Source organism: Sminthopsis crassicaudata, chromosome 1, assembly GCF_048593235.1.
Source record: "Sminthopsis crassicaudata isolate SCR6 chromosome 1, ASM4859323v1, whole genome shotgun sequence".
NCBI classification, from domain to species: Eukaryota; Metazoa; Chordata; class Mammalia; order Dasyuromorphia; family Dasyuridae; genus Sminthopsis; species Sminthopsis crassicaudata.
In genome coordinates, this window is record NC_133617.1 from 496,822,183 (window position 1) to 496,841,426 (window position 19,244).

Here is a 19,244-nt window from a genome sequence, read left to right on the forward strand (position 1 = left end):
TATTAACTTCCCTGATGCTTCTGGCTACTAGTTCTCTACTAAAGAAAATATAATTATGTACATATTGTCTTCTCTATTGAAATGTAAGCTTCTCCAGGACAGAAACTGTTTCATTTTTCTTTTTGTGAACCCAACACCTAGTATAGTGCTTAGTGGATATATGGTGGATACACAATAAAAGTTGATAGATTGTTTGATGTCCACATGGAAAACTATCTTCTAATTCAAACATGACATTAATACAATATCCATAACAACTGATATAAAACATGGCCACTTTAGGAAGACTGTTTCAGGCTCTGAATAGTTCTACGAAACCTTTACCTATTATTATCTCTTCTGTTGTTATTTGTCTTTCATTTTTGAAGTGGACCAATGGTACTGTGGGTGATGTCTTAATTTGAACATGACTTGGATTGAAGTGAGACAAAGTTGCACAGCCTTGCTTTCTCTTCCAGAGACATTAAAGTCCAATGGCAAGGCAAACATCTCAAGATGGCTGGTGATAGCTCTGGATGCAATGGATGATCTTAGTATTCTTAGTGCTTTGAGCACTCTACCACATTTGCTTCAGCAGTCTTCATGATCATTGGAACAAATTGTTCATATCTGCCCATGGAAGATTAAGGGTTTTATAATTAATTCTAGAAGCAACAGGGAGCCAGAAGGTCATCACCCTCTCAAAGCATTAATTTAATTAGTCTTCTAATAACATATCTCACTTTGAAAAACCAAAATCATCCTTTGAATTCGTACATATGATCATTTTTGGCATGCAAATATAAGATTTTAGCTCTGTTACATTTTATCTTAACGATGAATTATCTTGGTATTTTCCTACTGATTAAAAACAAACAACAACAACAAAAAACCCCCACCAACTTCTCTGCTGACTCATCTTAATGACACAGGACTAATTCCAATATATAAATGAGTAAAATTAAACTTTGTGTACTGTATTTTATGTAAAGAAATCTCCTACAATTCACTTTTTTCTCCAATAACAGGCTCACAAACTGTTCACAAGATAACTTCTTGAGTTCCAAAACCATCTAGCTAGTTTCAAAAGTAAATTTGGATAATAAAATTTATTTTTATCATTATTTCATATCAAATTTTTATTTGTTTAAAATAATTGCCTTAGTTGGAATGTTTTGATTTCCAAGATAATCAGCTAAGGAGATAATTATCACTGGTTTATCCCTCTTTCTAAGACATTCATTAAAAGGGGTTGGCTAATTAACCTTGCCAGGAATATACACTTGAACTTTCCTAATTTTCATAACTCAATTATGGTGCTAGATATATGTGTATAAAATTTTACTTTTAGATAAGAAAAATTCCCCTTTTCCTGCTATACAATGCAAGGATGAGTAATATCCTTCCTTCCTCTCACCACTAGAGAGGAAAAAAGAAAAAAAAAAAACTAAAAATCCCTATGCCTGCTTGATTTATCTCTTTAACAAGATTCTTCTTTGTTTTCTATAAAATTAGTCTGAATATAAAGCAGGGAAAATACAAACAAGTGACTTCTTGTTCAACTAGTAGTTACTAAAAGTAGATAAGACTTCTTGCTAATAGTTTTACCAATGAATTTCTTGGCCACAGAAACACTTTATTGATAGAATAATTTTAGTCAGAATTGTTTTTATTATAATGAGGGATACATTCATTTGTGTGCTTTCTTTATACAGTTTTTATGCCCCCTCTGATGCCTAATTAATTAATTCCTGGGCATTTGAAGCCAGAGAGCTATGTTTCTATTTCCTTCTTTTTGAGAACAAAGACTGTAATGTACTTCAGATTCTAAAGTTTTGTACGTGGTTTGCTTTTTCATTTATGTGGCCACTAAACTATCCACAAAAAGTAATAATTTAGAAAGTATTTCTTGCAAAATTTTGAGGAGTAAAGGATAGGAGAGCTCATCTTTTCAGGCAAGACTATTCCCATCAATCTGTCAAACCTATTTTATAATTAGTGTTACCTATCTCTCCTAATTTTGTGTAACCTAGAAATATGATAGGCATGCCATTTATATCTTCATCTTTATATAAATGCTGATCAATGTAGGAAAAATAATCTTTCCTCAAAAAAATAGATTGAGGTTTTACATATAAGCCATTAATATAAGAGCTTTGGATCTTTTATCATTTTTCCTAACCATTCATAAAGTAATAGGGGATAGTATAATTAAGTTCTGAAGTATAGGTAGGGTCAAGAAAGTTGTAGAGATACTACTTTGTACTAAAAATCCTATAGGACGCTGGCAAAATAGAACTTCAAAAAAAATTCAATAGATGTATCTATCTAAAATTAAAAGCTAATATTATATATAATGGAAACAGTAGAAGCTTTCTTACTTAATAGAGAAATAAAATGGAGCAGTTTTATGGAAAAGGCTTTGGCCTTACAGTCAAGAAGACATGAATTCAAATCCGGGTATTTTTAGCTGTATGATCTTGGGGAAGTCATTTCACTTCTGTTTGCTTTAATATATTAGAGAAGGAAATGGTGTGCTACTACAGTATCTTTATCAAAAAAAAATCCCTATGGAGAGTCACAGGGATCATGAAGGATCAGACATGACTGAGCAACAAAATAAGGACATCCCCTTTCTCTGTCTTATTTGACAAAGTTCTAGAAATACTAGCAATGGAACTAAGATAAGAGAAAGAAACTAAAGGCATATAGATAGGCTAAGAGAAAACAAAACTAACCCTACTTAGAAAATCCTAGGGAATTAGCAATCAACTGAAAAAAATTAATAACTTTTTTAAAAAGTAGGAAATTACAAAATAAGCCCATTAAAAAACTCAAAAAAACAAGCCAGTATACATATAAAAACACACATATTTATAAATCAGAATCTAGGAGAGAATAATAGATAAGGAAGCTATATGCAAAATACATACAAAATGAATAAAATATCTGGGAGGCAGACTATACAAGCATATTGATACTTATATAGACACAATTTCAAAACATGCTCTTAAAAGTAGAGGATTTACAAATGACTAGAGAAATATTCAGTATTTATAGCTGTCATGTGAATATAAAAAAATGAAAATACTACTGAAATGAATTTATGGAATTTGCATTATACCAATCAAACTATCAAGGGGAAACTTTATAGAAATAGTTTTTTTTTTTCATTAGAATTCATTTGGGAACAAAATATAATATTAAGGAAAATGAAAAAAAAAATAGGAACAAAGGAAGAACAGTACCCACAAACCCCAAACCATGTTATGAAGCATTAAAATTCAAAAATATTTTAAAGAATAAAATAATGTTATATTTTAAGAATAATTGCGCAAATAAATGATTTTGACTATCATAAATACCCAGATTAACTACAAAGGATATTTGAAGGAAGATGCTATTTGCATCCAAAGAACTGATAAGTAGAAGTATGTATAGAATGATTTTACACACACATACACACACACACACACACACACACACACACACACACACACACACACACACACATATATATATATATATTTGTGTCTAATGGTAGTCATCTGTAAGATGAGGAGAGGAAAAGAAAAAAGGAAAGAAAAAAGAAATATAACTTTATTATGTATTTAAAAGGAATAGCAAGTTATACATAATAAATTTGCAGTTTTGTGTGCAATTATCTTTTAAAAAATTATATTAATGGTCATGAAAATGCTTATTTTATTCCATAAATGTAAAACAAAATTAAAATACTTTCTGATGGTTAAAAAGTAAAAGAGTAAATCAATGGAACAGACTAGAAAAGAAACAAAAGTAATTTAATTCAATTATCCCTGTGTCCAATCACCTGAAAACATAAATTACATAGGAAACAGCTTCCTATTTGATAAGAATTACTAGGAAACTTAAAATTTGTCTGATTATGATTGTTTGGATCCACATCCTAAATATTATACAACAGTAAAGTCAAAATGAATATGTAACTTGAATATATATGATTATGCCACCAAAAATGAAGATAGTAAATTAAATAAATTTCATAATTATGGCTGAGGATGAATTATTTAACAAAAAATAAAGATGATTACAAAATATAAAATAGATCATCTGTGCCGCAGAAACAATGATTTTGAATTGTAATGATGAAGAAGACTTTTGAGAATCCCTTAGGCAGTAAGGAGAACAAATCAATCAATATTTAGAGAAATTCAGGCTATTCACTGGAAAGTCAAATTACTGAAACTGAAGCAAATACAAAACAAAAGCAATATAACGAAAAGATGGAATTCATAGGAAAAGATTTTGATATTGGAAAAGATTGAATGCAAAAGAAAAAAAGGATGTCAGAAGCTGAAAGGAATAGATAGTAGCATAGAAACAATGAACATGAACTTGGACAGGCTTCAAAAGACAGTAATAGAGAGCCTGGCATGCTATGGCTCATGGAATAATGAAGAATTGGACATGATAATAATAGTTTTGATTACATGAAACTAAAAAACTTTTGCATAAACAGAATTAATGCAATTAGAATAACAAATATATCAGGCAAGAAAAATATTTATATGAAACATCTCTGACAAAAATTTTAGATATAAGATATATGGTTAATTAATATGACTATAGAACAAAAATTATTTTTCTTCTCAAAAGAATCAAAAACTATCAGTCTTATGAAAGGATGTTCCAAATCACTAATATAAGAGAAATGAACATTAAAACAACCCTTAGGTTTAAGCTCACACTCAATAAATGACAAAAATGAAAAAAAAAAAAAAAGATAGGATTAGCAAGTGTCAGAAAAGTTGTGGAAAGACAAAGACACAAATGAATTGTGGGTGATATAGAGCTTTGATTATTTCATTAATTTTTAATTTTTCTTCCCCAATTACAAATAAAGACAATTTTTAAAACATTCACTTAAAATATTTTTTAATTTCAAATTTGTCCTCTTTTCTTCCTTTTCCTCCTTAAAAAGTTAAGAATTTTAAATCATTATATATGTGCAATCATATAAAACATATTTCCATGGTAGTCATTGGAAAGAAGAAACAAAAGAAAAGAAAAAACTAAAAAAGGTAAAGAAAGTGAAAATAACATGTTTCAATATGCATTTAGATTCCAATTGTTTTTAATCTGGATGAAAACATTTTTCATCATGAATAAGTCCTTTGGAATTGTCTCAGATCATTGTATTGCTGAGAAGAGCTAAGTTACTCATAATTATCATCATACAATATTGCTGTTATTGTATACAATGTTTTCTGATTCTGCTCATTTCACTTTGTATCAAGTCATGTATATCTTTCTAGGTTTTTCTGAAAATATCTTGCTCAGCATTTTAAAATAGCACAATAATATTATTACATCCATATACCATAATTTGCTCAGATTATTCTCCAATTGAGCAGCATCACCACTATTTCCAATTCTTTGCCAACAAAAAGAATACTATAAATATTTTTGTATATGTATGACTTAATCATTTAAAAGTCCTTTGGAATTATATTAAGAAAATTACTAAAATGTGCTTATCTACTGATTCAGAGATTTCAGTGCTAGGTATATATCCCAAAAGAAGTTAAGAACAAATAGAAAGATTACAAAACATTCATGCCAGTACTTTTTGTAGTAAAGAGTTAGGAAAGATTAAATGCCTATGAAATACGATGAATACAAAAACATATATATTTTTCTTACTTTGTTTTGTATCAAGTCATATTATCTTCATACATGTGTATATATAATTATATATTATTATATTATAAAGAACAAGAATAATAAAACAATAAAAACTTAATATCATGAAATTTAAAAGACCAAGCTTCACCTCAAAGAAGAGATACATAAAGCTTCCTCCTACCCCTACCTACCACTTCTTTGAAAAGATAAGGGACTATCAATATGTAACATTTAATATAAAGGCAGACTTTTTTTTTTTAATATGGTGGCTTGTTTTGTTGAATTCTTTTTTCCCTCTTTTTCATTCTTTATTATATGGGATTACTGTGAGGGTCTATGTCCAGAAATGAGTGTCCTTTTACAATAAAAAAAAATCAATAAAATTAAATTAAAATTACATTTGTATATATAATTAACGTGTGTGTGCGCGCGCACGCACGCGCATATTAAAAGAAAAGTCCAGAGACTGGGGCTCATTTGAGTAAGGACAGTCAGTCTCGAGAGAACACAGGAGTCCCCAGGTAGATGGGATAGTCTAAAGACATTGAAGCTTTAAGGGAGATATTTTAAAGGTAAAAGTTGAAGGAGAAAGTGCAAATTTAGCTTTAAATTGCAATTTTATTTAGGGGCTATTTAGGACTTTACCATAGAGATCACACAGTTTCTATTCAGACTAGTACCATGGGGGAGGGGAAGAAGGGAGGGAGGAAGGTCAATAAGGGCTTAGGAGAAGACAAGATGCAGTGGAGAAAGTAACTTGGGAGAGAGTATTCAGAAGACTTTGGAAAATGACTTAGTATACTGAGATCTTGAAGTTAAGAAAATTCCTGACTTGACACTATTCAAAGCTTTACCTGGACATCCAAAATTTTGAGTTCTGACATTAAGAGCCAGATGTGTGTGTTTGGGGGGGGTAGGAAGGTTAGGGGTGTCTTTATTCATTCAATAAACATTAATGAAATACTAAATAAGATAATTTTGTAGGAAAAAATGCTTAATACAGTGCATAACACATAGTAGGCATTTTAGAAATCCTTGTTCCCTTCCCTTTTTCTCCTTCCCTACTTCTTCCCCAACCCTTCCCACACAAAAACATTTTTTTTAAATGAAAAACAACAGGATCACTAAGCATCTCTCACTTAAGGGAGTGATACCCCTGTAATTGCTTAGGAATAGATCAGACTCAGCTGTCAATACCATATTTATGTTAGGACAATAGGAATTAACTGATATGGATCAAGTACCTTACAGGACACATCATGTAGGCTTACCAAAGAAGCACACAAAATCTTCAATGGACTTGAAACTATTCCAGGCTATCAGATGCTATACAGGTTGGATTAAAAATGGGAATAGCAATCTTATAAAAAGTTCCCAGTGACACCGAATACCTATAAATAGCTGAGAGGGCCTACACTTGGAAAGCTTCATCGGAAAATTACTCCAGTAAACCCTAGTAAACACTAGTCAATTTTACCCAGAAGGAAGATGGAACTGTCTTGTGAATTGAAGCTCAAGTTCCAACTCAGCTAGCTATTCTAAACCCAAGGATTAAGTGAAGCTTGTATGTTCTAATGGACAGTTTCTACATTTCAGCAATAGCAGCCAGCTGGAAAGACTAAAAAAAAATGCACCATGTGCTTTGATTATTTGCACAAAGTAAAATCAACAAATAAAACTGATTTTGTAAATTGTTTGCTGTTTTCTTTTCAAATGAATTTTCTTTCTGACTTCTCTGACAGAAGTCATTTGTTTATTTATATTAAAGAACTTAAAGCACATAGCAAATAAAATTGCTCATTGTGTTGAAAAATATATTTGATCATATTAATTATCATTAAATGTTTCTTATGCTTTTCCCAGATCTTTTTTTTTTAATAAAATAAGAGAAGAGACTAGAGATGTTTATTTTGCCTCCTTAAGAACCACCTTTTGATCCCTGCTATGCTGTATCACTACAATAGGATAGTTTGAGAAAACATAGTCTTGTAAAAAGGCTCAAGAAAGACTTCACAGAGAAAGTGGTGTTTGAATGGTGCCTAGAATTCTAAAAGGAGTCAGTCCAGAAGTGGTGGGACAACAAGCCTGTAATCCTCACTGCTAGGGAACAGTGTGGCTGGTAGCTTGAGTGTGAGAGGGTAAGTAGGGCAAAAGATGATCAACTGCCCTTTTTAACTCCAATAAAAATATTGTGAGATCCCCAGGAATAGAGTACCACTAGGCTACCTAAGTAGCCTAAGTAAAAAAAAAAATGGATGTAAAAATTTCCTTGAGACTTGAAACTAAAAGCTCAGATTGTTTACAAATCCTTTCCACCTGAGTACAAAGCCTTCATAGAGGTGCTCTCATACTTGGCTAGTGGATCACAAAGGCATGGGAGTTTCATTCAGCTGAATCTATTCAAGATGTCTTCAAAGCCTGTATTTGTTCAATATCATTATTCTGGTACAAATGTCCCATTTTGTTTAAGTATCAAATCTAAATTATCTAGGTCAGGTCAATGCCAGAACATCAAGAAAATTAAAGAGATTACCAAAAGAAATTGTAAAGAAAGAAATAAATATAGGGGACCCGAGATAGAGCCCTGAGAAGCATTCTATGTATGATAGGCTAGTAAGGGAAATGGAGAAGAAGGAGGTGAACCAGCATCGAATGGTGTAATGAAAATTCATAGAGGCAAGAGAATATAGTAGCAAAGGTTAGTTAGCAGTATCAAATGCAGCAGATATGTTTAGAAGGATTTGGATTAAGAAAAGACCATTAGATTTGGCAATTAAGAGATCATTAATAACTTTGGAGAGAGCATTTTCAGTGAATGATGAGAACCAGAAGCCAGAAGTGAGAAGTGAGAGAAAAAGAAGAAAATACAGTGAATATAAATAATTTTTCTAGGAATTTATCTGAGAAAACAAAGTTTTTTTAAGGATTGGAGACTTGAGCATATTTGAAAACTTTAGCAAAGGAACCAGTAGATAGGAAGTTATTAAAGTTATAATCACAGGAAAGAACCAAGGGCACTTGCCGAGGGGCTGGCCCAGTCAAGGAGAAAAGCTACCTCATTGTCAAAAAAGGAAACAGAGGGGGATATAGTGGGGATTAGGTCTTGAGTTTTGAGATGGAAGGAATAGGAGCAGATGGAGCTCATATTGAAGGCCACAATATTCCCTTTTAAGAGATAAAATTCTCAAGAGAGAGAGAGAAGAGGGATAGGTGCAGGAAGTTTGAGTAGGAAAGAGAAAGCTTAGGTTTTTTGTGGTCATTGAGGCAATTATTTTGAAAGGGATAAAAAGATTTTCTTGTTTCAATGAAAGCCTGGTTGAAGTTGGGTAACATGAATTTACAATTTACCCAGTCAAAATGTTATGGGACCTCCTCCTATATCATTTGACTAACTTGAGATAGAGTAAAAATAGATGACAGCTGAAGTTTGGCAAGGTATGTGTAGTGAAAAATAGGTATAGGATATATTCATGATAGGTAATTATGGTCAAATAGATGTAAGATGTGAGAGGTTTTAATTAGGGAAATAAAACATTGGTGGCAATGGTGAAATCCAGCCTATGACCATCCATCCTGATATATGGCTGAAAAGAAGAGAAGAGCTTGAACCGAGTTCTTTCTTAACTTTTTAAAAAATATATCATGGACCTTTTGGCATTCTGGTGAAATCTATAGACAGATTTCTTAGAATAATATACTAGAAAACTTCAGCATTCATTTTGATGTTCTCTCAAATTCTCTTTCTCAAGCTTCTTAATTCACATTACCTGGTTCAGGGGTTATGGTCAGAGTACATGAACTTAAAAAATTATCTTGATCATTTTTATTCCAATATAATTGGTGTCTGTTATAAATCATATATTTTATTGTGTGTAAAGCAAGGCTTTGCAATGATTTTATTTTCTTTTTCAAGGCACTGGTACTTTCAGAACCTCAACTAGTTTTTCCTCTTCATTTTCTATCTATCCTGAAATGACTCAGAAGAGCATTTACGGATAATTCCAATATCCTGCAGAGACAGTGATGTATATTCAAGTTTAAGAACACTCACTATTCTGGAATTAGATTATCCTTTTTGTGACTGTTTCACATTAAATTCGGTTATGTCAGTAAAAAGTTTTTCCAAACAATTTCATGACCACTGTTTTCTAGAGTCATCACACCCACTGCTTCCTCCTCATCTTCTATTTGTTTCCACATGGTCCCTCCTCTCCTCAGGAATTGCTTTTAAATTATACAGAGATCTAAAGTAAGAACAATGGCATGAACAGATTTTAACAATGTGGTTCATAACAAAGGAAAGAAAAACTGCATTTGTGAATAAGTATTGCAAAAAAAATCCACCAGAGAGAAAATAGAAATTATATGGATTTTACAACCTAGACTAAATTAAAAGAACTAGCCATACTTGAAGAACACTGATTTTCCTATTCCATGTCCTTTTAGGATAGAAACAAGTTGTTGGATTGTTCTTATCTTCTTTTTTAAAAACAGGTATTGATGGCTGTTAAAATTTCCCTGAAAACTCACACAACTTTTCCAAACAATTTTTCTGGGTTTTGTTTTTTGGGTTTTTTTTTTTTTTTACCAAGTTCATTTAATTCCAAAACACTATCTCGTGTACTCACCTGCCTCTTTCATCTTGGAAGCCTGCCATTTGCAGATAGATGATTCATTCAGTTTCTGAACCATGTTCCTAGGGATAATTAGTTTCTTCTCTCCTATTCACTTTTCCCTACTCCCTTTCCCCTTCCTGTATTATTGTTGTTAGTTGTAGCTGAAACATTATATTCAATTCAATTCAATTCAATACTATCCCACTATGTTTAAAGTTCTGTGCTAAATGTTGGAGAAGATAAAGAAAAATGATTCAAGTCCTTAGGAAACATGAAATCTAGTTGCCTACATTCTAGTTTTTATCTTCAAAGCCTTTTTCTAACAAACATTTAGCAAGACCTTTTTATCTCACTGTTCTATCCCTGGATAAGGGAAAAAATTATCCTAAATCCTGAAAGAGTTGAAATGATGCAGAAAGGTTAGGCCAGGACAAGACATTATCACTAAACATCCTTATTTTTTGATGTCACTCAGACTTCTAGTCCCATGTATATACTGACCTCTAGGGGTTGGCTTTCCTTCATATAAAGCCTTTATCTTCTCATTGAGTTCCATAACTGTGATGGCAGCCTCCTGCTTAGCTGTTGCCAAATCAGTCTGTAGCTTTTTCATTTTCCTTTTGTGCTTAAGTTTCTTTAAAAGAGAGAGAGAGAGAGAGAGAGAGAAAGAGAGAGAGAAGAAGGAGAAGAAAGAAAGAAAAAGAAAAAAGTTTTCATCATAAAAAACAGGTGGGAATGAGGGTGGGGGAGAAAAAGAAACAGAAAGGCAAAGAGAGAAAATAACTAACAATTTCTATACACATAACCTTGGAAGAATGACATAGCTGGAAAATGTTTGGGGCTTTATACAGATCAGATCCTGTTTGACATTTATATAATAGGATTATGCATGTGTCCTTGTGTATGCAAGGGAGATAACAAATTGGAAATCCAAATCACTTTAAGATTCACTGGCTACATTAAAATAGCATTTAACTTCTCTATGGGTTCCCAGAATGGAAAAATTTAGACTTTTTGAGGCAATGTAGATAAGCAGCTATATTAGAAACATTATCTGCCAAACTGAACTTCACTACCATTGATAAACTACAGTGGAGTCAGCTATAAATTTTTCTTACTTCCTTAAAATATTTGGAATTTTTCCTGATTTGGAAATAAATCCAGTTGGAATTTGAATTTATCATAGTCTTTTAGACTCTTATGTCCTCTCAAAAAGCAAGGAAAAATAGGAAGAAAAGAAGGAAGGAATAGAAAGAGAGAGAAAAGAAAGCAAGAAAGCAAGAAAGCAAGAAAGCAAGAAAGCAAGAAAGAAAGAAGAAAGAAAGAAAGGAAGGGAAGGAAGGAAGGAAGGAGGAAGGAAGGAAGGAAGAAGGAAGGAAGGAAGGAAGGAAGGAAGGAAGGAAGGAAGGAAAGGAGGAAGGAAGGAAGAAGGAAGGAAGAAAGGAAGAAGAAAGGAAGAAAGAAAGAAGAAAGAAAGAAAGAAAGAAAGAAAGAAAGAAAGAAAGAAAGAAAGAAAGAAAGAAAGAAGAAAGAAAGAAAGAAAGAAAGATAAAAAGAAAGAAAGAAAGAAAGAAAGAAAGGAAGGAAGGAAGGAAGGAAGAAGGAAGGAAGGAAGGAAGGAAGGAGGAAGGAAGGAAGGAAGGAAGGAAGGAAGAAAGAAAGGAAGAAAGAAAAAGAAAGAAAGAAAGAAAAGAAGAAAGAAAGAAAGAAAGAAAGAAAGAAAGAAAGAAAGAAAGAAAGAAAGAAAGAAAGAAAGAAAGAGAAAGAAAGAAAGAAAGAGAAAGAAAGAAAGAAAGAAAGAAAGAAAGAAAGAGAGAAAGAGAGAAGTAGAGGAGAGAAAGAGAGAAAAGAGGAAGAAAGAGAGAAAGTGAGAAAGAAAGAAAGGAAGGAAGGAAGGAAGGAAGGAAGGGAAGGAAGGAGGAAGGAAGAAGAAAGAAAGTAAGAAAGAAAGAAAGAAAGAAAGAAAGGAAAGAAAGAAAGAAAGAGAAAGAAAGAAAGAAAGAAAGAAGAGAAAGAAAGAGAAGAAAGAAGAAAGAAAGAGAAAGAAAGAAAGAAAGAAAGAAAGAAAGAAAGAAAGAAAGAAAGAAAGAAAGAAAGAAAAGAAAGAAAGGAAAGAAAGAAAAGAAGGGAGGAAGGAAGGAAGGAAGGAGGGAGGAAGGAAAGGAGAAAAGAAAGGAGGGAAAGAAAGGAGGGAAAGGAAAGGAGGGAAAGAAAGAAGAAAGGAAGGCAAGGAGGGAGGGAAAAAGAACAAGGAATTTATTTGGCTTTAAATATTATATATACAAAGAAGCCATGAAAATCTCACTTGTGGATGCTCTCAAATGATGTAAGCATTGAATGTGATACTGAAACACTTGATAGCATGTCTCCACATATAGACATATCTGGTCAATGGTACAGCATAGGTTCACCTATAAAAACATGAACTTAGAACAGTTAAATTTTGAAGGGATTACTTATTTTACTGGATATTTGTTTCAATAAAAAGCTCCTCTAGTACAGTTACAATACAATATAATTAATAAAAATTTGATGTATTTGAAACTTTTAGAAGTACAGCTGTTATTTAAAGAGATAATTGGTGCATTTACTTTCTCACTCAAAGTTTTCATTTTATAAATACATGTATTTGCAATTAAATCCCTGTCATTCTTGAAATCCTCAAATTATTTCCCCAAATATCCCCCTATCAAACAGTCAAAAAATATGATTAGATTTAAAGAGTTTTGAACAAGTTGACTGAGGTTAAGTTAGAAGATGGACCAGAATTAATTTGGATGGCAACCCAAATTGTGAGTTTAAACCCAGTTTGGGTTGCCTAAATTACTTATGTACTTATGTCATTTTTATTTGTTATTGTATTGCTGAGTGAAGAAACAAGTTAAAACCTTTCCATTTTTCTTTTCTCCAGGCAGAACTGCTACATGACATTCATAAGTATTCCTCCTTTGGGCATTTAGGAATTAAATTAAATTAAATTTGCCAACATGCTTTTTATTAGTCATAGACATCAGATTATTTCAATCAGGGTAATATTTTCCTTCATTTTTACATTCATATGCCCAGCAACCATAATGTTATATATTAAGACTCTAACTAGGCCTATTATTACTTATTTTGTAACTATGTACTCTACTCTATGATTATGGAAGCATCAAGACTTTTTGGCCTGAAGGTAAATTCTCAGTGCCTGCTATTCCACAAACTTTTACTACTGGGTGGAACAAAAGAGGAAATCACACATTTCTATGTTGTTTTTAAAAGGAAATATTTATCTCTATTATATTACTAGATAGCATGAACTATGCCAAGATTCTAGGAATTAGGAATAATGAAGAAAAATATATAATTTTGAAGTGTTTCACGTGGGTTTATGATTTCAGGGAAATTTCAGAGTATTTCTATAATTTTCAAACAGTGAAATTGGAATATTTTATAAGAATATAAATTCAGCAATCAAAGCCAATCTCTAAGATATCTGTATTCTGGCTTTTTCCACATTCAAAAATAGCCATTGACTCATGAAATCAATACTATATTCCAGACACTTTTTCTACATGTTTGTCTACATTCTTCTTCTTTGTGCAAGTAGAAGAATCTTAAATGAAGATAGAAATGTAAATAGCTTTGATCCAACCCACAGCTAATCAATCTTTTATATAGATGAGGTTGGTTGACTGCCTATTAAAAAAAATAACATCTATGTAGTAATTTAAGGCTTACAAAATATTTTCTTCATAACATTAAGGAAGACAAGCATTATTAGCCATATTTTACAAGTGAAGCCCAGAAATGTATTCAGAATAAAATAAAAACTCTTTTATTTGGCTTATAAGGTTTTTATCTGACTCAAGCAACATTAGGCTTTGTGGGGAAGGAGCCAACAATGAGCCTGGACCTGTGACTGGATCTTATTCATGCTGGAGGGGAACTGGAAGTGGGGGAATTGGAGGAGAGCAAGAGAAAAGAGAACACCTGGGAAATTGACCACTAGCCAATTCAAGCTCCGTATCAGTGGGTAAAAGGGGCTTTGGCCCATTACTGTAGGTCTTACTTCAACAGAATGACTCAGAGGATGTGAGCTTCCATAGATTGAGGACAGAGATGGGGACACCTTTTTTTTTCTGCCAAGGAATATTTATAATATCATTTACCAGCTATACAAAGTTATCAATTTATAGAATTCAAGCAGTAAGAGATTTTACCTAGCAATTGTCTTAGCAAATAATTTCTCAGACCCTTTACCACCTGCAGGCTGAATGTTCTCCACTCCTGCATAGGGGCAAGGAGGTTATTGAAGTCCTTATAATCACAGTAAATGAAATTTGTGACCTGCTGGATCTCATTCAGAGAAGTATACAATTGGCACAAAATCCCATTTTCACAAGGAGCCAGATACCTTAGGAGGATTATGAGACCATCCTAGAAAAAAGCATCTTAGCCCATTCCCCAATTTGCTATCCTATAACATTTGTCCACCCCATAGCCTTTTTTGCTTAGAGTCCATTCCACCACCATGCCAGTCTTCCTTCTCCCATCCCTTACAGGCATGAAGGAGGCTATATTTTGGAAGGAGCTCAAGTGAACCAATCTTCATTCCCATCCCAAATCTATGAATAGTGTATTCGCATATATATTTTTCCTTCTCTCCTCCAGTGTTTGTCATTTTCATTCTCTGTCAAGTCTCATAGATGTGAAGCAGTACTTCAAAGCTGTGCTGATCATTTCTCTCATTATTAGTGATTTAGAGTACTTTCTCATATGGCTTTTGATAACTTTGATTTCTTCTTCTGAAAATTGCCTGTTTATATTCTTTGATGACATAGTTGGGGAATAGTTCTAATCTTGGTAAATTTGGCTCAATTACCTTTATATTTAAGAAACTAATTTTTTTTTCAGAAAAACTTGCAATAAAAAATCCTAATTTCTTTCTAATTTTGGCTGCATTGATTTTATTTGTGCAAGATCTTTTTAATTTCATATAATCAAAATTATCCATTTTATCTTCCTCTTTATCTTCTCTGTTTATAAAAATTTGCCTTATCCATGAACCTGACAGGTAATTTTTTCAATGCTGCCCTAATTTCCTTAGCACCTTTTATGTCTAATTCCCTCCCTGTCTAAATCACATATGCATTTTGACCTTGTTTTGTATACTGTGAGATATTGATCTACAGTGTAAGATATTGATCTATGATTAATTTCTATTAAACTGCTTTCCATTTTCCCCAGCAATTATTGTCAAATAGTGAGTACTTGCCCCTGGATCATAGATCTTTGGGTTTATCAAATGATAGATTACTATGGTTATTTAAAACTATGTATTACATGCTTAATCTATTCACTCTTCCAGAGTGGAAAAGTGTTTGTGGTCACTCACAGAAAAGAGCATAGGTCAGGAGAATAGTAAATACACTTCACCTTATACACATATCCCTTTTATAGAATTGAAAACTTATTGACCACCAAACAATTCCCTTACAACTCTTGGAGTAGAGTCTAATTTTAACATAAAGTTAAAAGTCTATAGCATTTTATTACTTAGCCAATAACAAATTGTTTTGCTGATTATCACTATGTAATATAGTTTGAAATCTTTTACAATTATGCCACCTTCATTCACTTTTTATTCATTGATTCCCTTGATAATTTTGACCTTTTGTTATTCCAGGAGAATTTTGTTCATTTTTTCTGGTTCTATAAAATAATTCTTTGGTGGTTTGATTGATAAGTAAATTGATTCAGGTGGAATAGTCATTTTTATTATCCTGGCTTGACCTACCCATGAATCAACAAAAGTATGAGGTGTAATAATTTTCCAGTTCAAGACAACTTATATATAAGGTTACTAGGAAATGTCTGTTACATCATGGTGAGCACAGAATACAGTCTAGGGCAGGCAAAACTCTGGCAAATCAGCAGCAACATGAGTTGGTGGAGATAACTTCTGGAACTTTCATCTCATAGTAACGAGGTCAGATAACTGATTTAGAAGGAGATTACAGGGATCCCTTTTCTAGCACTGAATGTAGCACTCTTGTTTCATTGGCCATACTGAGAAGCAGGTCACAGTCCCAAGTTGCAGACCCAGAATAAGAAAGAGCATTAGCATACTAGAGCTTGTGACCACAGAGGGTGGGAAGCACTCTGGTCACTGTTCCATAGTGGAAAATAGTGTTTATAGTCACTCATAGAAAAGGGCACAGATCAGGAGAACAGTAAAGATGCCTTATCTTAGATCATATCCCCTTGGAAGAACTGAAAACTTACTGACCACTAAACAGTTTCCTTACAACTCTTGGAGTAGGTCCCAACTTTAACATAAAGTTAAAGTCAAGAAATATGCTGGAAAAATGAATAAGCAACAAAGAAAGATTCTGACTATAGAAAGTTACTCTGGTGACAGAGAAGATCAAAATAAAACTCAGAATAAAGACAAATTCAAAATTGCCTCATTAAAAATCTTAAGAAAAAAATGTGAGTTGAACTAATACCCCAAAAGTATTCCTGGAAGAGCTTTTTTAAGCTTTAAGATTCTTTAAGAAAAATCGAGATGCATCAAAAAATTTGGAAAAGAGAAAAAAATGATGCAAGCAAATGATGAGAAAAGAGTTAACAGCTTTATAAGGAGGGACAAAAAATAATGAAGAAAATAACACCTTAAAAAGCAGAATAGGCCAAATGATAAATACAGCCACAAAAGTCCAGTAAGGGGAAAACTCCTTAGAGATCTGAATTGGCCACATGTTTAAAAAAAAAAAAAAAAAAAAAAAAAAAAAAAAAAAAAAAAAAAGTACAATTCACTGTAGTAAAGAACGCCTTAAAAAAGTAGAATTGCCCAAATGGGAAACAATGGACAAAAGTTCATTGAAGAAAATAATTCTTTAAAAATTGGAATTGGAGGGCAGCTAGGTGGTGCAGTAGATAAAGTATCAATCCTGAAGTCAGAGGACCTGAGTTCAAATCTGCCCTTTGATACTTAACACTTTCTAGCTGTGTGACCCTGGGCAAGTCATTTAACCCCAATTGCCTGGGGGCGGAATTTGAATTGGGCTAGTGAAAGCTAATGATTTCATGAGAAACCAAGAAAAAAAATTTTTTAAATAAATTAAATAAAAATACAAGAACATGTGAGATATATCATTGGAAAAAAATCAATGACCTAAAAAACAAAACATGTAGGGGCAGGTAGGTGGTGCAGTGGGTAGAGCACCAGCCCTGAAGTCAGGAAAACCTGAGTTCAAATCTGGTCTCAGATACTTAACACTTCCTAACTGTGTGACCCTAGGCAAGTCACTTAACCCCAATTGCCTCAGCAAAAAAAAAAAAAAAAAAAAAAAAATTGAACATGGAGAGATAATTTAAAAATTATTGAACTACCCCCAAAACCATGACCAGAAAAAATAGAATTTTATTATTAAAGGAAAATTTCCCTAATATTCTAGAAACACAGGGCAAAATAGAAATTGAAAGAATCTACTGAACACTTTCAGTAAGAGATCCCAAAATGAAAACTCCCAGAAAGATTGTGGCCAAATTCCAAAGCCCAGATCAAGGAGAAAATATTGCAAGCAGATGGAAAGAAATAATTCAAATATTGTTGAGACAGGATCAGAGAGCTTGATATATGTTATTCTGAAAGGCAAAAGATCTAGGATTACAACCAAGAATTACCTACCTAGCAAAACTGAATATAATCCTTCAGAGAGAAAAAAAATGAATGCATAGTGAAATGGAGAACTACAAAGTATTTCTCATGAAAAGAATAAAACTGAATAGAAATGTTAATTTTTAAGTAAAAGATTCAAGAGAAGCATTAAAGGGTAAAAAAAATCATAAGACATTCAATAAGCTTAAACTGTTTAACATTTCCACATGGAAGGTGATACTTATAACTCCTAAGAATTTTTACATTATTAAGGCAATTAGGAGTATGAAACAATATCTTTAAAAAAGAAATTAATGGATGAGAAGTAGGAATGGACTGTAAGAAGGAGAAAGGGAAATGTAGAATGGGGTTAAATTGTCTCATATATAAGAGATACAAAAAAGACGTTTTACAGTAGAGAGTGGGATAGGGGAATTGAGGGTACTCAAAGCTTACTCTCATCAAAATTGACTCAAAGAGAAAATAAATAACACACTCATTTGAGTACCGAAATTTATCTTACCCTACAGAAAAAAGTGTAGAGGAAAGGAATAGAGGTTAGATTTGGAGATGTGGTAATCAGAAGCAAAATTCTTTTGAGGATAAATAAGAGGAAAACCAGATGGAGAAGAATATACAGTAATCATAATTGGGGGAAATTTTTGCATCAAGTTTCCCTGACAAAGGCTTTATTTTTCAAATATATAGATAACTAAGTCAAATTTATAAGAATACAAGTCATTCCCCAATTGATAAATGGTTAAAGCATATGAACAAGCTATTTTTCCAATAAAGAATTCAAAAGTATCTATAATCTCATATATATTTTAAAACCTTCTAAATCTCTAGGAATTAAAAAAAAATACAAATCAAAATAACTCTGAGGTACATCCCACACATATCTGGTTGGCTAACATGACAGAAAAGAAAAATGACAAAAGTTGGAGGGGACATTAGAAAATTGAGACACTAATACACTGTTGGTTGAGCAGTTAATTGATTCAACCATTCTGGAGAACAATCTGCAACTATGCTCAAAGGGCTCTATGGGTACCTTTAAACCAGCAATACCACAACTTGATCTGTATTTTAAAGAGATTTTTTTAAAAGAAAAGTATCCCTGTGTATGAGAATATTTACAGTAGCTCTTTTGTGGTGTCAAAGAATTAGAAGCTGAAGAAATGCTCATGAATTAGGGAATGGCTAAATATTAGCAGATACATTTGAAATGGAAAACTATTGTGCTATAAGAAATGATAAGCAGGTTGATTTCAGAAAAAACCTACAAAGATTTATATGAACCAATAGAACATGAAATGAGCAAAACCAGGAGA

At 32.5% G+C, this 19,244-nt stretch overlaps 1 protein-coding gene across 8 annotated transcripts in view; it reads right to left on the reverse strand.

Moving 5' to 3' along the window:
• Window positions 1–19,244, reverse strand: part of CCDC192 (coiled-coil domain containing 192) — a 323,587-nt gene that overhangs the window by 61,527 nt on the left and 242,816 nt on the right. For all 8 annotated transcript variants that reach the window (XR_012484650.1, XM_074281454.1, XM_074281452.1 and 5 more), the window contains one exon: window positions 10,764–10,896. Coding sequence is in view for 7 of the 8 variants with exons in the window: in XM_074281454.1 (XP_074137555.1) it covers window positions 10,764–10,896 (133 nt within the window). In the remaining variant the exon portion in view is untranslated. The remainder of the gene's footprint in view (window positions 1–10,763; window positions 10,897–19,244) is intronic.